Here is a 26,152-nt window from a genome sequence, read left to right on the forward strand (position 1 = left end):
TAATCTAGGAAAGCAAACTCTGTCTAGGAGAGCTGCCTGCGTTAGCAAGCGGTGGAGGACGTAGTGTGTTTTTAGAGCTTTGTGAAGGAAACTAGCGTGTCAGAATAGCCACAATAATTTTTGATCAGATGTATATAAATGAAAACAACTGGCTTTACCTTTTGAGACAGCTACTCTTGCCAGAGCAAGCACCTGAACAGCTAGTAATTTCAAGTGTTTTCTGAAAGCCCAAATGTAGAATCTTTATCTGAAGACAAATATAAATTCTTTTGCCGCTTCTCTTTGTTTCAAAGTCACAAACTAAACTGAACCTTAGGAAATGTTTGAAGTCTGTGTTTATGTGTGACTTTACATGACATCAGAGGGTCCATTCAACCAGCTACAGGAACAAGTCAGAAACTCCCAGCTGCTGAACAGCCCTGCAGCAAGAAGCAGGGACAGAGTGAAGCCCTGCATCTTTTATTAGACAAAAAAAAGGCCTGTTTCCAGAGCCTGGTATAAATTCTGTAGTGACATAAATTAATTGCAACTTGAAAGCCATGACATAATTGAGATAAAGATTGTGGCAGAAAAATGAGAATTGGCTGCCAAAAACACTGGGAAAGACAGTAAATGCTGATGGGAGCAGAAGATTGAGAAGATAATGTGAGGGGTAGTGAAGAAATGTGCTGAATGCAGAAGAAAAAGCAATGTTCGTGGGAGCACGTGTAAGCTAAGAGCGAGCTTTCTCCTTGGCCTGTCGGCGTCTGACTCGCCCTTTGCAGCTCTCCCATACGGCAGTGGAGGGAGCAGAAACAGTCTTGGCATCTTTTGCTGAATGTGCCCAACAAGAAAAATCTGTGAGTTGCTGAGGTTTGCTATGTTTGAACTGGAGAGTGAGGGGACTTGGCTGGTGAGTAGGCTCTGTCCTGGCTAGATGAGCAGAGAACCCGGAGCAGCTTCCCCTGAAGGTGTAACATTGCTGCCCCGCACCTGGCACCCGTTTATGGCTGAAGGCTGAGTAAATCCTGTATCCAGTTCGCTTGTGGGAGATGACTTGCCCAAGATCAGTCGCATTTCTTGGTTCTTTCCTTGCTTCTCTGCTGATGAAATTTCCTACGGCGAAGATCAAAAAGCCTTGGAACAAACGGCCAACTTCCTTAAAGGTTCTGTTGTGTGAGCTGAAAATGTGTTGGAATGCAAGCACGCTGCTCTGGGTGTCCGGCAGCTGCGCTATACAGGGAGAGCTGGGGTCTCGGGTTTATTTTCATAGCACGGATCTCTGCTTTGTTGAGGGTGGTAACTGCTGAACTTGCCCATGCCAGCTACAGCGATTGCCCAAGGACTGTTTTTCTATAAAATCTAGTGTTACTCGATACTATTTTAGCCCCTTGCTGCACTTCAATCACTAGAAGTGAGGAAAAGGTCCAGTACCATGGCAAATCCTGGTTTTCCATGGCTCAGTGGCGATGTTCAACGGGCCGCATAGGGGAACAGTTACTGGCGTCTTGTTACCCTGTTCTGTCCTAAAACAACAGTGTTTGTGGTAGTCTGCAGAACACGAGCTCTGAAGTGTAGTATTACAAAGAGGCATCCTTACTTTTATAGTGGACTCCAAATCCAAGGGGGGAAGTCTTTTGCAGAGGAACATCCAGCTGTAAAACATCAGTGGCTTAAGATGCTAATGCCATTGGATTTTCTGTTCCTTGCTTGTCACTATAGCGTAACTTTTCAGTCCATTAGCTTCCGCCTTGACCTTATTCTGGCAAACTCCTCTTAGCCCACAGAAGCAGAGCGTTTAATAACTTCTCTCTCAGAAAGCAGCCAAACAAGAACAAACGCTGCAGAACAAGTCTCCTACCCTCGTTTCCCAAAACATGCAGGTCTGAACCTGTGGACAGATTGACTTGTTATATAACCTAGCTGCAGTGGAGGCTGCAAACCTCTCGAAAACCAGACCAGAAGTTAAGTAACCTACATTCCCTGCAGCCCGGGCCGGGGAGAGATCATCCTTGCGCAGCCAGACTATAAAGCGATACAGTCCAGTTGCTTGACTCTACAGGGAGATTGCTCGGAGAGGGTTCAAACCAGCAGTGTGCTGAGGTAAGCACTCCTGTGATCGCTTAAGTGGATTCAGGCTTGCAGTGCAGCCCACCCCGTGCCATTGTGCTTTTTAGGCATTTGATGGATTGATACTTCCCAGTTCCAGCACATGGACTTTAGTTCTACTAGAATGGCTTTTATTACCACACACTTACACGCAGCTTGGGTGATGCTCATATTTCTTTAAATTGCCAGTGAACACTTGTGAGGTTTTTTTTCCCCCTGTTGAAACTGCAAGTTTCGTAGCATTGTGTGCCAGTTAAATACATAACTCCAGCTCACCTGAGGCTTTGCTTGGATTATAGTTGGACATACGGACACTTCTGTGCATCTTGTAGCCTAAGTAGTGTCTCATGGTTCTCTTGTGCAACAGAAACACAGTAAAGAAAAGGTTTTTCATCATTCTGGGAATTTGAGGGTGACTGCTTTAAGTTTTGTCCTAACTGGAGTAGTGAACCCTCACTTTCACTCCCATGGTTAAGTAGGAGCGGGAAGCATTGGCCATGCTGCCAGAAAGTGGGCTGATCAGCCTTCTGTTTTATATATATATGTTGCTCATTTCTGACAGATTTTTCCTGTAACAAATGTATCAAATCCAGATGCCTCATTTGCTGTAGACCATTTGCTTTCTCCATATAAAAGCCTCACACTGGCCTTAACTCTAATCCTATAGAAATCAAGGGGATTTGGGACACTTCACTAAATATGTTTTGCTACAGGCTGTTGCTTCTGGCTTGCCAGGCTGCCTGTGGCTTGTACCCTAATTAGCATGTTTCAGATTTCTTTTTAACTGCCTCTGACCCACACAGGCATTTATGGTAAAAGGCTAAACAGTGACTTGAAGAAGCAAAGTTTCTTTTTTCCAAGGTACAAGTTTATGTTGTCCTGCCATATGCCCTACACATGGTGGTATGCATTATGGGCATGGGCAAAGAGAAGCCTAGAGATGGGCCCTATGTTCACATCACTAGAAAATGTAAATGCCCTTTGGGGAGCGGTGGGAAGAAGAGGAGGCCTTTCTTTGACTGTAAAGCTCCTCGGCATAAGCCATATTCTAATTCTGTGACTAAACGAAAAGCTAAACTAATCACTGAGCAGAACTAATCTCTCTTTCAAGTAAGCCATTTCATGGGGCTTGCATTTCACTCAAAGAAAGCCAGTGTAGCTGAGGGGAGGCGTCTGTTGTGGTGACAACACCACTTGTAAGCATGGATCCCCATTCTCTGGGACACCCGAGCGCTAGGAGTCACCTCAGTCTTTGTGGTAACTCGGGTTACAGCAGGGACGTGTCGAAACTCATTTCACTGTTTGCTACGTGGCAATGCAAGTGAGATTCAGTCTGCGACCGAGGCTCTGACCTTTACGTGTCTACTTGTGAGCCCAGCTTCTGGGGAGCTGTAGTCAGCGGATCCCAGAGTACAGTTCGAGTCACCTGTGACTCAAGGAGATGCCTGCTCGGCAGCGATATCTCAGCTCAACTGGAAAATGAAAAATTTGACTGAGGTACAGGGTAAGCTGAGACATTACATTGATACAAGGTTTTAAAAAAAGTTTCTTAAAAAAGCTTTGTTCCAAACAGCTGATTAACCCGTCAAGGTTTTAAATCAGATAATTCAATGCTTTCACAAGTTTCTAAAGGGAAATGCAGAGGTTGGAAGCCTGCTTGTGCCTGTGGAAAAAACCTGCATTGCGTACTCCTGGTAGAGTGTCCAGGATGTACAATAAGCATAGAAACCCCCTCACTGAATCGATGCACTAAGATACTGTGCTCATACAGACCAGCTACAAACCAAAGATACAGGATTACACAATGTATTTGGCCAATTAAAAAAAAAAAAAAAAATTTAAGACTTTCATAATTTTTTTCATGATTCTTTAATTTTTTTTCCATTTTTTTTCCATTTTTTTTTGTTATTTCGATATATTTAGGGGGGTTTTATGGAGACAGATAAAATGCATTTAAACATTCAATTTCTAGCAATAGTTGAGTTGTGCTTGGATAAATTACATTGTTTTAGCAAAGTATGTAATAGTTCTGCGTTTTATGGCAGCCTGTATTTACTCATTCTGTGTCTGATCAAGAGGGAATTCCACATTTGACAGACTGCAAGTGGGGACCACAAAACCTACATATTAACTATGATCCTTTATTAGCTATCTGAGCAGCTATATGTGGACTGAGAAGCCAAAAAAAGTGCACGAGAGTGCTCACAGTGGTAAGGGAAGCAACCTTTCAATTAGCCGTCTGCACACAGACATACCTCTCATTCAACTTGTATGTGTAAATCATGATTCAGGCACTCAAAAATAGTTTCCACAAAGCCCAGTGCCACACATTCCTTGAAGAACAGAGCAAATATTTAATGAACTGAGAATGTTACATTTCTGCGTTAACAGCACAGCTTGTTTATTTTTCACCAACCTTTTCTTTAGATAAGGCCTTGATCATCTGGGCTGTGATGTGCCCATCTGATTTACCAATAACACCATCTTCTGTGTGGCTCCTGCTTGGCATTTCTTCTGGTTCTTCATGAATAGGCATGGCTCTTCCAACCACACACATTAGCTTTGTCTCCAGAGGACCCAGTTTTAAGTATTCCTTAAGAAGAAAGAATATAATTCTTCTGCAATTACATAGAAAAGCAACCGTTCTTAAAAAAAAACCCAAAAACAAACCCTAGCAACTTTCTTTTTAAAAGCAACTGTAACGATGCTGCCCTGGGTTTGCTGTGTTTGGTAGCATCACTGTTAATGGGCTTGGTCTACAAGCCAGCTCGGCTTAGGAGGCTGCAGCCATGCTGCCCTCTTCTTTTCCTGTGTGTTTTCACTGATGACACTTTCTCTGCAAACTAAATTCTGCTCTCAAGTTCAGTTCTGTGAGAAGAATTAAACTAATCCAACAGTTCACTACTGCCAAAAGAGAGGTCCGAGCTCAGCCATGTGCTTCCACCACGGCTGTTCTGGCTCTGGTCTTCTCCAAACCTCTGAGTCAATTTGGTTGAATAACCCAACAGAAAACTAATTCAGGAGGAGAAAAAAAGGCAAGGTTTTCTGCTGGGTTAGGGAGTGAATCAGCTACAGAAAAGGCTGATGTGCACTCTGCCTTCCCTAAGGGCAGGAGCAGGCCCGCAGAGCCAAGGCCAGGGAGAGGGGGAAGGAACCCTGCAGTGCAAGCCCTTGAATCACCTGTCTTTAGTAAATGCTTTCATAATAGTTGCCAATGCAACTCCACTGTCAGCAGTTATACCTTCATTGTTAGGAAGTACAAGAACGTCAGCAGCACCTACGGCCCTCAGCAGGGTGGGCTATGCAGTGCTAACAGCAGGAAGAAAGAAGTAAAGCTAGCATTCCTCTCCCGAGGCAACAGCTGCAAGGGAACAAGCACCTGCAGAGAACGTTTTTGTTACGTGTTCAGCTTTTCTCTCTAATGACTCTTCAGGACCGAGCCACTCCTGATGTTATCTCTGATCAAGGCAACAGGATGATTTCTCTGAAGACAAGCTGCATGGTATTAATCAAACTAATGCCAAATTACTAGAAAAAGAGTTGTAGCTGGGGTTATTTTTGTGTGTGTGTGTACGTGTCTCTTTAAACTCCATAATGAGTAAGTTTGAATAAAATATTCAAGAGTAAAGAAACATTATGGAGAAGTATCTTTACACAGCAAGCCCTGCAGTCTGCACCACGGCTATATCATCTTTAATTTGCAGTAGAAATTGATGATGTAGAGTAATATATTTTCTAAGAATAGTTAGTTTATTAAGAAATGTATTCAAGTTTTCATAACAAGAATGTAGTATCAAAGGCACCCAGGAAACATCTTTTTGCAAGCTAGGATTGAAGACCTCCTGAAGCAGCTGCCAGCACCTCTTTTGAGAGCCACACAAACTGCTTATTTACATATAACCTGTACCTTTTTATTTTCTCAGCCCCTGTATTTTGCACCCAGGAACACCTTCATCCTAGCTTTCTGTTGAAGGAATAAATTACTTGTTGAACATTTAATGCTCCTATGCAACATAAATTCTAAAGGACCAACATCCAAGCAAACAATTCTATGCAATACCACAGAAAACTGTCACTAGCTGACACTCGGGATTCTTGCTAGGGGAATTTCATCCTGACACTCACATATGCTGATTCCTAGGACAGCATTCAATTGCCAGAATAACGCATCTTGTGCTACGAGAAATGCCCTAAAGCATCCAAAACATCCAGGTGAGACTGGCCTATATGACACAGAACCTATATTCTTTTGGCCCAGCATCTGAAGGACAGGGAGTGTCCTAACGATCTCAAATAGAACCAGATGCCTATGATTAAGCATCTGAGTGGCACACTAGGTAAAAGACATTGGAGTTTTCTCTGCCATAAAATCACTGGGAGTAGAACGCTCCTGGAAGTAATTCATGCTCCATACAGAAAGATGTTTGTGTCAGTGAAAGACCTGGTAACTTTAACTCGTACCTGGAAATCTTCTTCAGCTTTGTACAACAAACTATCAACAGGTGGAGTGAATGACTTTTCCCACAGCTCCTCATCACTGTCTTGAGGCTTCTCATTCTCTGTTTTAGACTGAATCTTTGGAAAGGCTTTCTTTTTCTGACAGGAGACCGTGTCACTTCTGAGATTTTCATCTCCATCTGTCTTTGCTTTTTAAAGAGAAGAACGTTGATGTGTATGCAATCATTAAGCCTTATGAAAATCAGAATTAGTACATGATATGAGCATTGCCTGCAATCTTTAATGTGGCTTGGCCAGTGCAATGCAAAGAACAGCTTGGTAGGATTTTAATTGGCAATCCAAGCCAAATGTTGATTTTGCTCACTGATTTTTCTATATTTATTTCTGTTCACAATTTCTGATCAAGCTCAGGGACTGAAATTGATTGGAAGTTAGAAGTAATGGGTCTGTGGACAGGCCAGGAGGAAAAAAAAAAAGAGCTTTTATCAGTTCAACTTAAATCTTACATAGTCCTGAAAAAAAAATATGGGACAGGCAGCAAAAACAAGTATAATTTTTTAGTATATCCATGTATCTATATCTACACATACCCAAGTTCCTGAAACACAGCTAGTCTACTTATAACTCCCCTGAAGAACTCACATTTGCAGTTCATGATTTCCCAGGATGGCAATTCTGGGAATTTGCCCGGGACAATGCCCTGACCCCAGCTTACTGAAACAAAACCTACTTCTCCCAGTAACATTTGTAAAGGTCTAGCAAAGGTGATAGAGCTGAACTGTTTGAAGCAAACATATTTCTAATTCAGAAATCTTAGTCAACATGTTTGCTGGTGCCTGATGGTTCCAGAAAGGCCCACCAATGGCTGGAACTGATCAGAACTTCAACAAACTTGTTCGCGTATCCATAACTGTATGGCTTCAATTTTTGAAATTTACCCCTTTGATGTAATTTTGTCCTTTTGCCCCCTATTTCTTCTGCTCACACAGAGATATAAAATAAAACATGAATCCATAAAAAGCCACCCTAAATAAAACAAGAATCCATAAAAGCCACCCTAATTAGATAAGCACAGTCACATGGTCCTTCTTGCCTAATGGTATATTCTTTTCCAGGGCACACCTACCAGAATAGATTGGGATTCAGCCCAAAATTCAGTACTGCTTACCAAGATTTTCAGCTCGGGCTGAGCTCCACGTAGCTTCATCTGCTCTTGCCAGGGATTTATTTCTAATCTAACTGCAGTATATCTCTGTGAGCTGAATGAATGTAAAGTGCATGTACACTTCAAGTGAAAGCCCATGTAGAGTTCAAGAGTGTCCTCTCAGGGACAAGATACAATGAAGTTATGATGATATGCATCAGCAAAGAACTGATTAAGATATGAATCATATCTGCATAAAAGATGGCCAACCCTGTTAACCACATGCCAGGCTAGTTCTATATCAGTAATTATATTCAACAATCTAAACATCAACTTCAATTTTAAAACTGTATTACAGGTAGATTGCGGTTTTGTCTTCTTAACACAAACTGCAGTCTGTCATTGCTGTAGTGGCTGCAATTAAGTGGGAAATTAATCACCATGTCAAACAGGCGGTTTGATAAAAAAGAAAATAAAAGTATGTAAATGTTCAGTAACTTATAAGTTCTAAGCTGCTGGCATGTGCATTACCTGCATGTTTTCTATACTCTGCTTCTTTCATTTCATCCTTAGGAAATTCATCTTGCAAGCCAGCAGTCTGGGTAAGAAACAAATGCCTATGAAATTAAAAACATAAATTGATACTTATATTAGAGGTCTGAATTTTCTTTCTAAATTGTTCTGTGCAATATTTTGGGGTGATGGGAAGGGCACCCTTTCCGAAAGCCATTTGCCTGCTTAACCACAAATGCGCAATGGTTTAAAAATGCAATGGAGGCAGCCAGGTAGCTTAGTGGCTAATAAGCTGCTCTTTTTTTATTCTTCGTTCCTAAGTTCAACTATGTCCATGAGACTAAAGGAAAACAAATGTTATAGTCTCCAGTCAGTCCAAGACTCAAACCACAGCTGGCAACTCTTGCTTAAAAGCAGTCCAAAGTTTGGAGAGGAGAGAAAAATGGTCATTTCTTAGACTTGGAACTTTTTCATGCAATATGGCTAAAAACACTGAGCTGGGACTGGATAAATGAAGATGGATCATTCCCATTGTTACACCGTGGTTTTAATATCATTAGTGTCTGCATTTTGCAGCTAAATTAATCTTTCTCTAGGGAACAAGTTAAATAATTGCAATACAAAGGAACTATTATTACAGACACATCTACAGACAGACCTATCCCAAGGCCTCTTCCTTGCTCAGTACCAGGTCATCTGTTTCACTTGAGATTGCAAAACCCCATATATTTGCATATTAATCTTCACATCCTTGAATGTTTTGCCAACACTAAAGGAAAAATCTATTACTCAGCACTTGGATGGAGAAGCTGGGTCTGAGTCAATTAAAACGGAGAGAAACTATTTCCAAGCCCCAGTAGTATCCCCACTAAAAGAAAGCGAGTGTCACTAGGTCTTAATCGATTATAAAAGAACCCCATTTCTTTCCCGAATTTTGGTATTTGGGAGGTTTCAATGTTGCTATCATCCTTCAGAGATACAAGTCCCACTCAGTTAAATCCTGCCTCCCCTCAACTAGAAAACTACCTTGGCTTTGTTGTGGGAGAGCCCAAATAGCTCTAGAGGCAGAAGGCAACATTATCTTTTTAAAAAATTAATCACTTTTGAATTTGTAAGGCATCATTTTACCTGTGTGCTTTCAGATTCTGAAGTCTGCTATTGACCAGTTTTGTCACTAAACCAATATTTTCTTCTTCCAGGAGGTTGATAGAGGCTTTCAAATCACTTACTTCCTTTTGGTACATCTTAATCTTTTGACAATTAAAGAAAAAAACAACCAAGAAAGAGAAAAAAAGAATATAATATTACGAAGTCTATAGCTATTTTGGAAAGCTTTAATAGTAACTATCTTCATAGCACATGCCTAGAAAAAATGCAGCTTTATCAGCAAGACCACATTTGGTGGAGAAACAGTGACACTTTTTTTAGGCAAGGGGAAGGCCTCTCTGGCTCTTTCACACCTTTATTAGGAGCTTTTACTGGGACAACTCTGTCAATCACAGCCACACATTTGGGCTATGCAGCCCTGATAGTAAGCCTTCTCATGCAGCCAAACAGGTCTAGTAGGCAGAAGCTCTGGATTTTTTCATTTTTGCTTTCACATTAGAGCTTTGAGAGAGAAAAACCTTCTTTGCAGAGTTAAATTCAGGATCCTGCTCAGCTAGTGTTGCTTTTCTAATTCCTGCCTATACATAAGACCTTCCTACCCAGAATTAGTGAAGCTTTTGGTCCAAGTAAGCTATGATGTTGGCTAAACTGCAGGTTCTACTTTCTTTTGGACTGGTAATCGCCCCATGTTGCCATAAAGTTTTACTAACAAGGGATACTAGTTATTCAGTTCCCACAATTCCTCTTACTTTTCCTGAATTTCTTACCCCACTTCACAAGGAAGTGGAATGTACTATGGGACAGGTACCTTCCAAGAAATTTTAGCCGTAGGCACATGTTTAAAAGCAGCACCTAGTGATCTGAATGCATCTGTTCTCACCAAAGCCAAATTAACCCAGCTATACTCATCCAAATTTGCAGTTAAAAACTAGTTCCCATTTCTTCCAGGGATTAAAAAAGGTGCAAATGACAGGGCAGTAACCAGTAACAGGACATGGCTTGGCACAATGAGGTGATGCAGCTTTGCACCATCTTGGTGTGACACAGTAACTGTAGAAAAATGTGACTTAAGTCTCCAAATCTGTTCAAATTTCAAGGTAACTAGTTTAGTGAAGGTAACTAGTTTAGGGTTGCTTTGGCAAGTCATTTTTCAGTTGGTTGGCCAAACTGAAAAAATGATGAATTTTGAACTGAGACAAAACTGAAATTTTTTATTTATCTCCCCAAAAGAAAATACTGGAAGAGTCTGTCAGCTACATATAAACATTAGCCTAAAAGAAAATATTACATCTGTATAAGAAAAGCAGAGAAAATGAAAGGGTGAATTCAGAGGACTGGGGAAGTTAGTGATAATAGTTTGGACTTCCAGAATAATTCAAAGCACTAATTCATAACAAACTAATTCATAACATAGGAAACTTCTAGTTGAGAGGAAAAACCCAAATCCCTCAACTCTGCAGTGAGGGCCCCTCAGGACATGAGTACTCCAAAGTGTACCTCTCTTGTTGACACTGCCTAACATGGGTAAGATTCCTAAGTGTTCAGTGAGAAAGGGAGATGGGAAGGGAATTCGTACTCATTCAGTGATAGGATGTATAGATTTGAGCTCCGGTTTGTTTATACAAATCAAAACAGTAATTCTTTCCTATTGGCCCCTACCTCGTTGCCTAAGAAGCTGTGGTTTGGACATCCACCCTGGCAAGTTAAGGATGCAAGCTCAGAGCTTATTAAAGGGAAGAAAGCAAGCTGTATCCCTGCACACAGGCAAGTATCTTAAACCAGTAAGTAAAATGGGGAAACCTCTGCCAGGTTTGTTGGTGTAGCACAGAGAAATAATAACGTCATTCATTTCCCCAAAAGTTTTGCTCAGTTCTAAACGGTGAGGTTATAAAGGTGGGAAAGGGTATTGCTTCCCTCCAATGTCTTGCCTAGATTTGATCGTAACAAAGAACCTGTATTGATTGGAATAAACAATAAAACTTTCACTGTGGAAAAATCAGTTTCCTAAATTTGGCTCACAAAACAGTTTTTTCTTGATGAGGAAAGTTACAAAAGTCTAATATGTAGCTCTAAACTGCCATTAAAGGATAGTATAAGAGCTATCAATTAATCATTTACAACTATATACGATCCTGATTTTCCTCTCTTCAGTGTACTATTCTCCAGGGTTTCTTTATTATGTCCCGTTTAAAGCTGTCTCAAAGCTCTTTCTCCAAAATGTTTTCCAACATCCATATCTGTTTCCTTTCAATACTGCAGCACTAGAACTTTAATGCAATTCAAAACTACACTCTTCAGGTACTTACATGGTTGAACTTTCACATTATATAGTAACTCAGTTTCCACAGATACTTACTTGTATGGAACGTTGCAGCCCTTCACATAACTGCTGCTGGGGCAAGAAAAGGGGTCCTTCATTTGTGAAAGTAGATGTTCACCTTTTACCTTTATTCAGCACATACACTGTTTGCTACTCAGGATTACAGATTAATTACAGGAAAAGAGCTCTCCTTTTCCTATGAAAGTCTTCAGAGGTTTGTCACTAGAAACAGTTACAACTGTAGGCCATGGTATTTCACACCTGAACTACGATGATAAACTGTACACAGGTGATTCTCTTACCTCTTCTTTCAGCCATTCATTCTCTTCAATTTCTCTGCGACTGTTTTTGTCTAAGCACCTTAGGGCATTCTGAGAAAACACGATTTAAGATCATCTCCTCTGAAAGCAAGGCTTTGACAGTGCTGCATACTATAGAGAACCTTCTGCTGTTTAGCAGGAGATAATTAAGAAACATCCACACAACAGACTGTAGCATTGCATCCCCTGAGGGATTACAAGGGGATTTAGTCCACAAGACCAGCTGTTTCTTCATCATCCTGTACGGTGTGGTTTACATGTCAAGCAATTTACCAATATTTTGTAATTTCCCATATTAAAATAGGACATTTCCTTTTGGTCTAACACATTCTGCTGTGTTCTCACTACTGCTCAAATCTTCCTGTTTTCAGGAAATCAGACAGAAATTTAGCTATTAAAAAACCCAAGCAAAATCACAAATTAGGCAGTACTGATCTATGACAAGGAGACATCTATGCTAACGAGCCAAGGCTACAATTTAATTATTGATGTCACTAAGTGGAAAGGAACAACTGGGAAGGAAGATGCTTCTGTAGATCACCACAAGCACAGTCCTTTGGATTATGTTCTCATGTGACTGAAAAGTCCAGCATGGAAGCCAGGGGAATTTAAATACCTAATGGGCCCAACCAGTGATTTGTACTGGTGTGCTCTGCATACAGTGTAAGAAGTCATCACCATAAATGCATTGTAAATCATATTTGCAAATCAGAGCTGGCAGAGATGACAATGTATCAATAAGCCTAAATTTTACTGTAAACTGCGTTATTTTGGCATTTTAAAAATGTTGTACTTTATAAGTACAAGGCAACAACTTTTTCTTTTTTCAAAATTATGTATGCTTCCATGCAGACAATCTCTTAGTGCTATTTTTTTCTGAAGTCCATACAAATGTCAAAATCAAAGTCACAGCAAAAGTGACATGTTCTTGAACAAGTCATATCAGTGCGTGGTGCCCCACTTTCCCATACCTCCTTTGTCAAATTGCTCAGGCTACTCATTGTTAGCCTGATGTAAAAAGGAAAAAAAAAAGTACATGTGTGTATAACAATAACCAATGCTATGTTTAGTAAGAAGTTTTACAGTTTATTTTACTCCTAATTTATTAGAAAAGTTTCAAATCTTAATTTGAGATAAAATAATTATTAATGCAGAGTAGATGACTGCTAACTAAGATGAAGTTAGCACTTTTGAAAAAGGCAGAAGGAATACCTCATGAGCCTGTTCCTTACTTAACTCCATGTGCCTCTCAAGCAGTCTGTCATTTTCTTCTTTCACTGCTTTCAAAGTGTTTGTGTAATATTCTTCAAAACAAAAAAAGAAAATCAGAAACCATTATTTGACATCAAATTCTGCTGAAAACAAATAGATAATCAGCATGTTGCTCCTAATCTGTAACTTATTAACCAGCATCACATGCATAGATGCTCCACAGAAAGGATTCAAACATTCTTCTCCACAGAAACTGTCCTCCTAAACCCAAGTTATTGTAGTCTGAACTACAAAACTAAAACCTGAAGTGGCTTACACATTTCTGTTGGCAACTACAACAGCTGAGCAATTCACTGCTACAATATTGGGATCGTAGCATTAAATTTTGTCTCTATCAATCACAGAACTCCTGGAGTCATGCAAGAGATTTGCTTAGAAAACTTGTTTTTTAGGTATAGAAGCATATTGGATCATCTTATCCATGTGGCTTTTTTTTTTCCCCGACAGTTATTATACAGAGCCTAATACATTTTCTGACTTATCTAAGCCTTCCAGGGTGTTCTAATTTGACAACAGGACAAAATAGAGAATGTGGCAATTGCCTCAAATATTTGCTTTCATCGTTACTTGTGGTCGTTATTTAGGAAGCGTCTTACGTTAAACTGAATTTATTTGGCCTCAAGTTCTAATCACTTGGTATTTAATTATTTCACCCTTCTCTTCAGTTGCTTTTGTGCTATTCTAAATAGCCCACTGCTCCTTAGTATTTTCTCCTTTTGAAGGAATGAATGACACTGTAGTAATTTCAAGGAAAGCACTTCATACTTGTTCCAGAGGCTTAAAATTCAGCCTGGCTCTGCACTTGTGTTGCAGACAGCCTATTGCTGATCTGGCTGTAAATGAGTATTTGGTCACGGACCCACTGTGGAGTCAAAGGCAGTCAAATATGAAAGGTGCATTAGTTGTGCATTAGTTCTTAATTTAACACTGTGGAAACTGGCCTGCTGTAATCAATCCACCATCTAGACTTGGCAGAATGAAATGGAAGTACTTACATACTATAACTAATTCATCTTTTCATTCTTTCAGACAAGTAAACAAGCTGAGTTGTACTAGGAGAATGAAGAGAAGGAGGAACTGTTCAGACATACCTGCTGTTTCTAAGGAGGCTATTTTCCCTAACTCTCACTGGAACAGTTTCCCCCACACCTCATGTAAGTGTATAGCATTCTTTTTCTTCCTCTTCCCTCCAGCAATTTTGTTTAAAATGTCACCCCCAGACTACATGAACAGTGCCAGCATCAAGCCCTTCAGTGGTACCTACAGAGACAGAAACCTTTTCATCTATGTTTATTCCCTAAGCCTGTTGCACATTCGAGAAGTGAGCAAGCTGACTTTGCTTCTGCATTACTCTGGATGCTTGTTAGATTTTTCTTTCTTTCTTTCTTTTTTTTTTTTTTTTTTTTTTTTTTTGTGCAGGCTAGAAGGCTGTACTCCCAGGCTACTTTATAAGTTTCATTTTAGGAAGTTGAGTAAAATATTATGCTAACATCCAGTACTGGCAGCATCATTTTGCAGTATGTTAATTAGGCAACTGCTATATATACCTCTCTAACTGTCTTTCTATAAATACACTTCCGTTTGACCACAATTTTTTGGCTCTGTATCCTGTGACATGCATGAGGTCAGACTGAATGTTCTTACTAGCCCATTCTGGCATTCTATATAAAAGCCCATTCTCTTTTTCGTATTTCAGCAGCTCTATAGGAAAGTTACATTGATTAAGAACACAGAAAATGCATAATGAAAAATATCAACCTCTCCTGAATACAGAGATGGATACCTGACAAGCTATCTGGCAACACAGAAAACACAGATCTTAATCATGATAAAATATGTTTTAAGAAACAAAAAGATAGCTTAGCTGGCTCTTATCCACAGTAGTTGATGCCTGGCAATGGTTGGCACAATATACAGAGACCCTTAGAGCAGTGTCACTGCCTGTTACTACCAGCTGCTTGGCTGTGGTCATGCATACTGAGAGGGACATAGAGGAAGAAAACCAGGACATCCTTCTCCCCTTAGAAGCATGGGTTATGTAACAGCAAAATATTGAAATGATTTTAAAATAATGCAGTAGTAAGGAAATCTTTGTGAAGCACTCAGCACCAGAATACATAAACTCTCAAATGAATTCCACTGTTGTGTCAGTATTGAAGCAGTTCCCAGTATTTGTGTATGTCTGTACTGTCAGTTTTGCAGGGCCTCCCTCATACAGGAGAGGATGCAACTCGGAGGCAAAGTTCCGACCACTGGCTAAACAGCTCCCTCTAGTTCTGTGTTTAAACCAGTATGCTCAATCGACAGCCTGTTCCAAGAGTGAGCTCATCGCACTTTCCTGTCAAAGGAGTTTTCAACATGTGAAGTGCTTGCAGCATGCTGAGAAGCAACAACAGCAGACAACATTTTCAAGTATGGCCTGCTAAGGGAATCCCGTGTGTAGGTGACCTAGATATATGTAGATTTATTTTTAGGAAATTGCTGTCCTTTGCAGTAACGTTTCTTAAAAATGGGTTGCCTGTATTTTATAAGAAAATCATCAGAAGACGAGCTTATCAGTTTCTTTAAATGTTCATAATTTCTGCAACTTTGTCAATTTCTTTAGTAAAGGGACTTTCACAGACACAGAGACAGAGTTCTTCCATTTTACAGGATTATGCAGCCCACCTTAGGTGCACTGCCTTGGAAAAGTTGACAGAAATTCCTAGAACTTGACCTCAAATTAAATTTATAATTTAATTAATTCCTATAAGTAATATACAGACAGCCTGTAAAACTTGCATTACACTAGCTGTAAACTGACCTGTAGTTCTATGAAGGTTATCTTTGACTTCCTTAATGTCTTTTTCTAGATTCATAATCTTGTTGGCCTGTGTTTCACTTCCTACATTTTTGTACTCCAACCAAAAATCTCTCTCACTCTGCTTTACTGAAAGTTTTTGGGCAGTTTCTTCAATTTGGGAGTGCAGATCTATTAAAATAAGAACATCAGAAGACAAGTTCATTACCAATTTTTTCAACTGATAGTCCATAATTCTTACAACTCCATCACATTCTATATTAAAGGCAGTTTCACTGGGACTGGAGAAAGAAGGATGTTTCTTCTACGCTACATTACGACATGATGGCCTCACAGAGTGTCAAGAGCCATTATCACTGCCGAAAACAGTCTGATCTTATCCTGCCAAGGAGGCACAACAGTCTCACTGAAATGTTGTAACCTAAGACATGTGTCTCCCTCAGAATCACAGGGATGGCAGACAGAACTTTCAACAATCAAAACTGGTCATTTTTGCTGACATCAATACTTTTTTTTTTAACTCTTCCAGTGAAGCCAGTGCTCAGGGCTTTCATGGGTTTCAACTGTATAGAAAAAATGAAGCCTCTCTATTTGCACAGTAATATACATCACTTGGAACAGATTAAGCCCCCACAATCTCATACCACGTTGAGAGAGTTTAATTTTGGGGAGAAATATCTTTATGCCTTTTACGCAACAAGGAAGTTGAATCTCTACTTAAAATGCAAAAAAAAGTACTCAATCCCAACTGTGTAAACTGCAGACTGCACTTCCACAACTCACAACATACCTTTCAGAAGTTGTTCTTTGTCCTTAACATACTTCCATTTTGCTTTCAGTAAGTCTTCCACATCATCTCTAGTTACAACCTCCTTTTCATCTTGTTTTTTCTTCTCCTCTTTTATTTTTCTTAGCATGCGCCTGATGTGTGCCTGCTGTTCTTCCTTCAGAAGGTCATTCTACGAAAGAACAACACAAGAAAAGGCATGTATTAAAACATTTTCAAATTAGTTTCAAACTTAAGTAATAAAGAAAAATAAAATCTGACCTAGTGCCAGGATACACTGCAAAAACACTCAGCTAAATACCTATTCTTCATATTAAAAAAGGATGAAGTTGAAGGGAGAGTCTGCAAGTCTCAGAAATTTCTCAGTAATTTCAGGATTGTTACAAGAAAATGAGAGACAAATGACTGCTGTACTTGGTGCAGCACTTCAGTAGTCCTCCACTGCCTGCAAAGAAAGTTCCTTGTGGGTCAATTTAATAAAAATATTTACTCATAGGAGTTATTTACTAGACACCAACATCCTTCATGAGAATGTACCACCTTCATGTAGAAAAGTCATCAACCAGGTCACTTGTATACACAAAAGTAGAGAATCTTGTCAGAGCTGGAATTAGTTATACCTACTGATTCCACAACTGCAATTATAATCCCTTGCCATGACCCTTCAAGTGACACTCAAATTATTTGAAATTACTGATTTGTGTATGTTTGCTCTGAAAGGATACTGTAAAGGAGCAAACTGTAACAGTAACTGCAGCAGCCTGAGCCTCAAGCATTACTCATTCTAGAAGGATTAACTCAAAACCACTCAGAAACATTAAGAAGGGAACAAAGAATGGAGCTAAAAAAAATGTCAAAACATGGCTAAATTAAACAAATAGCACTTCAAGCACACTCTGAAGTACCCTGCACAGTCTAAAATATGGAGTTCTTGAGAGAACATGAAGTAGCAGCAAACTGGGGGAGCAACCATAAAAGACGCCTGCAGAAAGAAGAGCCAAATGCCACTTCTACTGATAGTTAAGGCCACAAGTGAGACACCATCCAGGCATCAACACTGAAAGGACCACCAAGGAAGGCTAAACAGATTGATACTAATAAAAGCAAGGCAAGTATCAGGCATGGGAAGGACAGAGAGGCATTGTTCGATTCAATGTTTCACTGTTACAGGAAGTGCAGGCTGCAACACTGTTTAATCTCACAATCCAGTTTAAGGCTTTTTGAGTGATTTTAATTTATTTAATTAGGTGGCTGTATATATATCCACTTTCGAAGTTCACTGCTTTCAGCTATCAGATGCCATATGATGGTTCTTTATATACAGTTCTTTATTTGCAGTTCATATGTACGGTTCTTTAAAGTGTCACTCAGGTACAATCAGTAGTTACATAACTGCATTCTAAACATGACCCAACACAACTCTCAAGCCACAAGAAAGTGAGTCTTCATCAAGCAGTGCTACAAATTGCACCCAGACAATTGTGTGATGCTCGTTCCTCTTTGTTCAGTTTTCATTAAAACGAAATTTGCAAGAGTAACTAAGCTGTCATAGAGACCTGTGCAATTCCAGATCACCTTAGAAGTGAACCAAGAAGGTCAGCAAATCTCAATATTTGGTTAGAGCTGCTAACGTTACTGACAAAAAAAAATAATAATGAAGTTAATACCGTTTTTTCTTTACGCACTGAAATATTGAGGAATATGTGCAAGATTGTTTAAAAAGGCACACCTGAATGTACTGCAGTAAAGTTACCTACTAAAAGGGGGCTTGCTGTGCTCTGTTTGCTTCAGAGTAAGATTAAATACTTAGGCGGTTACAGAAAACACCTCCACTGAACTCACATTACCTTACCGCTGTCTGCTATTCTGCAATGTTTTACCACTGCAGCTCCTTTTTTGCATGGCTATATTTAGGACATTTATGCTTTATGCCACAGTTAATTCAGATCACACTTAACTTTTAGCACATAAAGTGACTCACTAACGCTAGTTTCATTGACCGTAAGAAATACACTGCAACGACTAGTTTCAGTGAATGTAGTATTAGGACTGAAAGAATAAAATCGAATCTGCAAGTTAAAATACCACATATATAATGTGTTGAGAGAAGGATGCACAGTCACTTACTCTTTTATGATATTCTTTGTTCTTTTTTTCCACTTGTTTCAGATCAAATAAAACCCGATCAATTGCTGCTTCTTTTGTCTTAATTCTGTGGAGAAAGAGTAAAGAAAGAGACATTCTTACAAAAACAGAAGAGAGGAATGTTACTTAAGCTAGATTAGATGTAAATACTACTGAAATGTTTATATTCATATCATATTGCTTGACCCACTTGGGTTGATACCACTATCCGCTTACTATGTGTAAAGAAATTATTTCCCATATACATCTAGACTGTCATGTTAGTTTAGATCTCACACTCCTACTGGGAAACACACTCCCCAATTATGCTGTTCTTTTGTAACCGCTAGAGAGGATTAAGCTGAATTATTCTTTCTGGACGTGGTTTAGCTGACCTATTGCACCGGTCTTTTTTAGGACAAGGATATTTGCGTTCCAGAAATATTTATTTTCCACTCACTATAGAGGAAGCCTAGGCAACTAACTCAGACATAGATCAGATGAATCCCAAACTGGAAAATTAAATGGGATTCAGTTTTTCTGAAAATGTGGTTTGTTGAGCTTCATAAACTGCATTTATACACCAATAACTTGTTAGCCTTTAAGAAGCCCTAAGGGAATAGGGACTGCAGCCTGAGTAGTATCTTCTGAGTACATTTACACATTTTTGTCGAAGAACCAGCTTACTGCTTTCACAATTTTCATAGACTTATTTATCATCTTCTTTGCCACAGCTGTAAAATAAGTATTTTTTTCTGATGTTCATTCTTCTAGAAGAAGAAATACTGGGTTGCAAATGGTATCTGTTTGCAGAATTCTCTGTAATCTTTCCCTCTGTTCCCAGAATTAATTCACCATATGGCACATCAGAGCCAAGTATTACAATTATCACAATATCTTTTACTGTTCCTTGAGGTTTTGTTTTGGGGGGTGGGGGTGGGGGGGGTGGGGGGGTGGGGTTGCCCCTCCCTATTAAGTTGTTTTAAAAGAAGATAATTTTTTGCTGGCTAAGTTCGAATCACTCAGTCACACAAATTGCAGGTTATTAGATTTGCATCCTCTGGTGTCAGTGTGCTCCAAGGTATTCTTCAGGTTTTCTATTAAGTACAAGGATATTAATTAAAGAGACTAGAACAGAGATATGGAAGTATGGTGGTGATGGCTACAGCAAAAATATATCACTTATTAGACAGAGGTGACAGCTTGGCCACACAGTATGACCTCCTAAATTACCTGCCATTTTAAACCATTTCTGTATCTTGAATACTGCTGATGTTAATTTCTGCTACTTTAAGATTTTCCATGAAGTGGCAGTCCACATCCATCACTTTGTTAATGCCAAAAATTTATATGAGTAGAATTTGCTAATTTGTTCACTACATATTGGAACTTTCCTCTTTAGATTATTTTTCTTTGGTATTTGCAAGATTAAAGCAACAAAATAGCTAGACTGATGATTCCTTTTGTATTATTTTTCTCAATCCTGTATAGTAGGTTTCATCTAGATGATTTAAACATCTAGAAACAACACTCCTCTCCCGTACCATGACAGTTTTTCCAGTCTGTAGGATGTTACTTGGGCAAGTAATCCATGGGATTTTTGTTCCTAACCAATCCTGAAAGAGAAAACCATACTAAAAATGCAAAATACCAAATTCACTAGGGACAGCAACCATTCTTCAATCCACAGAAGAAAAATCAGGAATGGAAGTTAAATAAATACTATGCACTCTATAAATCTTGAAGCCAAATGTGACATTCACTTATGTGATTATGCTGCTTTGTTCAATTAAGTGGTACAGAAAATTTATAGATTAGAGAGGTAAAGAAGGAGAGGGAAAGAGAGGAAGATAAAGACAGAAAGAAAAATACTTTTCTTCCCTTTTCTCCCTACCGTTGCTGTAGAAACTAAATATGTTTAGTGTCAGTGGACGCTGTGTCAGTACAGAACCCATTTCAGTGGAAGACTCTTCAGACAAATGAGTCATTTGCTTGGATATTTGAATATGCCTAACAATTTTATCAGGAAGTGGTGCAGGTTTTTTTTTCGGCCTAGCAATACAGTTTGCTTATTTCTTAGCAAAATAGATGGGTTTGTTGACTTTTTGGATGGTATTTATTTGTTATATGATTCAGCTAAATCGAGTCTTGTTTCGCTGTGGAAACTTGTACTCTGTTCTTTGTGAAATGAAATAGAAAATCCCGCGTAAACGCTGTGAACTCCTACAGATGTCACTTGAGCTATATTTGGTTGCTCTTCAGTTTGCTTAACCCGCTTTTCATTTCTACACCAAGGCACTACTCCTTGCTCCTAAATGCTGATAATTGTTGAATATTGGATGCTATTGAGGTTTTTACCTCCCAGTTTCTGTCTCTTTGATAAAAGTCAAAGAGCTTCATTTTTCTTCTTCTCCCTATCTACTCAAGAGACTGCAGATCAAATGAATTGGTCTATTTTGTAACTACTTCAGATATTCTCCTCTTGGCCCTTATTTTTCTCTGCTTGATTTTAAAAGACCTTTAAGTTGTCCCTCCATTATTTTCAAAATAAAGCACTTCCCTTGTGCTCTACTCCCAGCTTCACCAAGGGAGCAAATTGTAGATCTTGATGTTCTGGCTAGTGACCACATAATAAAACTCTTTTTGCAAAGTTATAACCTAACGGCATAAAATTATTTCAGACCCACTTAAATGCTTTCTTATAGGTATGGTTTTGAAACTGTATATTTCCAAAATAACCTTGAAAACCCATTGAAAACCCTTGAAAACAAGAACACAAAAGAACAGTACATAACTGCCACAGTCAATCAGCTCAGGCTCTGAACTGGGTAAATTGTCTTTGTAATCTGCTTTATACATTCACATATTCTATATGAGTGAAAAGTTAAATACATTAAACCTACTGAAATTCTAGTAAGGCTTCTGGGAAAGCTGATTCAGGCTCTTTAATTTGCTCTTCCGGTTTCTCCTCTTTCTTCTTCTCTTCCATGTTTTTTGTTGTACTTAGAAGTTAAATCTAAAGACAGGAAAGGACAAGCAGAAAAGAAGGGGGCCGGGGGGGGAAGATAAATGAACGATCTACAAAACGTCGTATGTTCACCAGCTTTTTTCACTTGTGACAAGTTCTTAACAGTTCTGAAATAAACAAAACAATGTTTTTTGACAACAATAATCCTGCCCAGGGTAGCACCCAGGCCCATGTTTTGGGGACATCCTGAAGTGTTGCCCTGAGTAAAGATATGTTCGTGAACAGTGGCCTCTGTCACTAGTCACTTATTGCATCCCTTGCTGCGAGCTGTGTTTCACATTCTTGCAAATCAAACAAGCAGTTTTTCCTTTTCCCATCGTTTGCCTCTGTTTCTTTATCGGGCTTGTTTTATCGAGTCCACTTGTTAATATGCATCTCTCTCCCGCTCCTTCTGTTCTCATAGCACTATGAATATTTGTCTTTCACTGCAACTCTGATATCAGTTTTCATTGTCAGAGCTGGAACAAAACCATTCTCTGAAGTGATATGCATGTCAGCAGTATTCCCTGGGCTTGTTGTCACAACTACCAAGCTCAGAATTCAACTGACAATGAATAGTTCTGTAATGGAACTGGTAGCACATATTATATAAAATAAAAAAGGTCACAAGAAAAGGGCACGTACGAAGATTCTTCACTTTTAGTGGTCACATAATTAAATGCCAAAACCAGATTAGTTCATATAACAGAGGAGGTTTTACTGAATGAGTAGAAACACTGTATATAACCTGTTTTCATATTAAACTGCTTTTCTGAATTTAAGCTCTGAATTCTATCAATTCTCACTCTAATAGCTAAAATTGATAACAACTTGTTCTGTGACTAAATACAGCAGACGGTAGTTTTCCCATTAAAATGAACACAAGGAAACAGAAAGAAATCAGTGGAAAGCCACATAGCAGGCCTGCCAAATCAATGTAAAATCAAGGGAAGGAAGTTAAAACAACTATTGACAGATGCACTCTAATCCACATGCCAGCGCATGCCTTGTCACTGTATTCACTATACCCTGAAGCAAGGCAATGTCAGCTTTCCATACACAAAATAACTTTCTACCCTCGATTAGTTGATGCCTGCTGATGAAACAAGTGTGTGCTGAGGGCAGGCAGTGTGCTATATATTGCAGAAAGGCTTGTAAAAGGGATGTTCACTGTGTGGCAGCTCTACAAGGTAAGTGAAAAGGTAAACATACCTTGGAGTCTAATATCTCCACACAGCTCCTTAGCCCTTGGAATATCTTTTTCATAATGTTTTATCCAGAAGAATTTTATTCCTAGTCTGTTGGAAACCTACTTGTGCAGATTTTGTCTGTTCTGCTGCTGAAGAAAAGTTCAGACTCACAGGGACAGTTGTCTACAGCTGTCAATCACTGCCTTTGCACCACTTGGTTATTTATGTTACTGGTACAGCTAATGTAATTCACAGAAACCTGGAAAATCCTGACTCCTACCAGCTATACTTTTAACTTCTGAAATGTCCCAGATCAAAGTTTTAATGTTTGCTACACGTTAGTAAAATATTTCCACTGTGAAACTTCCAATACAATCATGCCTGTTTCACAGTATCACCACGACTGCAGCAAACCTTACTGACATTTACATCCAAGAAAAAAATCCTTTTGTACCTGAACGTCCACTTGAGTCTGAAGCTATATTGAGTCCTAAATATTCACACACAACCTTTGCAGATAACAATTATACAATATTTTTCATGAAAGTTTTAAAAACCCTAAACACATGACTTTTGCAAGATTGAGATTTTTAAAAAAGGAAGTGAATTAAGAAATCTCACTGAAACAGGAAGTTAGGTATGTAACATCCCTAGACCCCTCTCAAATTTCCAGTCCAAATGCACAAGTGCAGGATATGGGTTTTAAGTATAAAAAAAGAACTTGTCATCTTTCTTCAGTGCAGAATTAACTGGGCTGGTGTTGATTCCACTTTCACTTGAGAATTCATTGTACTGATTTTCATCAGAAATGGAAGATCACCGCAGCAATCCCCAGCTTTTTTTTTTTTTTTTGCTTTTTTTTTTTCTATCCCTTTCACTAAACAAATAATCAAATACCCTGCTTAAAACTAGATACAAACTGAAACATTTTGAACAGCAGTACTTTGAAAAATTTTGGGGGTTTTTTTTGGAACTCCAGCCCCAGGTGAGCTCCAGCAATATAATTATGAAATTCTTCCTGTGGAGGGACCAACAAAAAAGCCTCCAAGCTGTACAACAAGGTAAAACCCCATACTATAATAACAGATTTGCTGGATTTTGCAAACCATAGAAAATGCACACACATGAGAGAGAAGGGGACGTGTTTAGGGGGACTGAGAATTAACTGCAGATTTTAAACCAGCAGGAAAACATTTGCAGAGGGCAAGATTTATTTCTTCTCTTCTCCCAAACCATCTATGAGGCACAACTCTTCACAGCCCCCCCCCCCCCCCCCCCCATTATGGCTAGCAGCACTTTCTCAATCAATAACAACACTGTCATTAGAGCCCTAGAAGAAGCTAGAAGATCCCAGGCACTGCCACCCCACTACTGTGACTTTCCAGACACTCCTTGCAGGGACCACCCGCTCACCACTCACCTGAGCTCAGTCACTCTCCTCAGTGCCGCCCACACCAGCACCTGCATTCACACCGTTACCACTGTATCTCAAGCAGCTGCATTAGCAGGAGCCTCCCTCAGCTCCCCGTCAATAATTACCTCAGCACCCTGCAGCCACACGGGGACCTCTTCCCAGCCTCCAAAGCAGGCTAACACCTCCCCCTTGCCCTCAGTCCCGGCATGTCCCTTGCACATATGCCCGCATACTCACCACCAGGCACCTCAGTGGGCAAAGCTGGGCCACCCCTTACAGTGGACGGAGCCTCCCTGTCCACAGCCACCAGACCCCACTGGTCCTGTCACCTGTGCCTAAGCCTTGCCACACCACCCCGCCACTAGCCCTGAGCACCCACCACCGAGGAGTTCCCTATACAGCTAAGCTTTGAAGCATCTCCCCTCATCCTCCCGCCACCCACGCCACTGCCCACATCCGAGTGCCTCCCTCCCGATCCAGGGCCCCCAAGGGTCACCACAACCTCCCGACCCCGGCACCCGGCCAGCACCCGCATCCCCTCCGCACCCACGCACAGCCTGGGCCCCGCGGCGGGCGGCGGGCGGTCAGTCAGGGCCTGCCAACAGCCACCTCCCCGCCAACAGCCACCTCCCCGCCAACAGCCACCTCCCCGCCAACAGCCACCTCCCCGCCAACAGCCGCCGGGCGCCACGGCAACGGCCGCCCCGCCCTCCCGAGCCCTCCGCGGGGCGGCAGCGCCCTCTGGCGGCAGCGCGTGGCGCTTGCCGACGGGGAAAAAGCCCGCGTAAAGCGCCCCGCCGTCCCTCGGCGGGCTGTGAGGGAGCCGGCGTCGGGCCGGGGGCAGGGAGAAACACTTCCGAGCCTCTCCTGCAGAAACAGCCAGGTGCATTTGCTTTGTGACTCCTGTACGTCCGACCCGTCTTAGGAAGCGAGGAAAGCAAATGTTAACAGGGCACAGGGGTTATTTAAGTCCTGAGAGGGATTCCTGATCGGCAAAGGTCGTGGGGCAGCTTGAGTTTCACCCAAATGGATAACTATGATGGCAGGCTTAAAATTGTGAAGTAAAATTGCAGCTATCCTCAAGAAAAAGAGTGTTTCCAAGCTCTGCGGTTGTAGGGGCAGTTCCACACCAAATGTGAGCTGGGTCAACTGTGATCACAGAGCTGGTTTCTCAGGAAGAAGCACCCTAAACCACCCAAGGTATTGGGACAGAGCAAGCTCCTCCACCCTGGTAATAGACCATACACTACTGCCTGTAACTCCCTTTGCCTCATACATCAGTGTTGTGCAAAAAGCCATGCCCCAGCAGTGGGGACAGGGCAGAAGAAGATGGAAAGAAGGGTTGGAGGCTGGTCCAGAATTACTTCTGCTTCTCTCTTGCTGGCCAGTGGACCTCCATCGGTTTTGGATGGGCTCTGTACATTGTTGTCTCTCACAGGACATCAGTGCCTGAGCCACATAACCCTTGAAGCCATACTCTACCACTGAAATAGATCTGTGAATCACTAAAATGCCTTTGTCCTCATTCTTGGTCAAAATTCACGTTTACCTACTTTGTTCAGATTGTGGCCAGTCCTGTGGAGGAGTATCTTATCCTATGACAAGTCC

General features: G+C 40.5%; 1 protein-coding gene across 4 annotated transcripts; it reads right to left on the minus strand.

The window, feature by feature from the left end:
- Positions 1-4,020: 4,020 nt before the first annotated feature.
- Positions 4,021-25,196, minus strand: CCDC83 (coiled-coil domain containing 83). 4 transcript variants are annotated; one of them, XM_055701684.1, is made up of 11 exons: positions 25,091-25,196; positions 21,837-21,949; positions 18,937-19,021; positions 16,813-16,981; positions 16,026-16,193; positions 13,163-13,254; positions 11,933-12,001; positions 9,332-9,453; positions 8,222-8,307; positions 6,550-6,734; positions 4,021-4,681 (listed from the first exon to the last, which is right to left on the minus strand). In XM_055701684.1, the coding sequence occupies exons 2-11, from the start codon at positions 21,920-21,922 to the stop codon at positions 4,490-4,492; spliced, it is 1,254 nt and encodes a 417-aa protein (XP_055557659.1). In that variant the 5' UTR covers positions 21,923-21,949; positions 25,091-25,196; the 3' UTR covers positions 4,021-4,489. The 4 variants fall into 4 exon arrangements, with proteins under 4 accessions (XP_055557659.1, XP_055557660.1, XP_055557658.1 ...); XM_055701685.1 differs by having other exon boundaries at positions 25,099-25,160; XM_055701683.1 differs by lacking the exon at positions 25,091-25,196 and adding an exon at positions 24,551-24,950.
- Positions 25,197-26,152: the final 956 nt, after the last annotated feature.

This window comes from Falco cherrug, chromosome 2, assembly GCF_023634085.1.
Source record: "Falco cherrug isolate bFalChe1 chromosome 2, bFalChe1.pri, whole genome shotgun sequence".
NCBI classification, from domain to species: Eukaryota; Metazoa; Chordata; class Aves; order Falconiformes; family Falconidae; genus Falco; species Falco cherrug.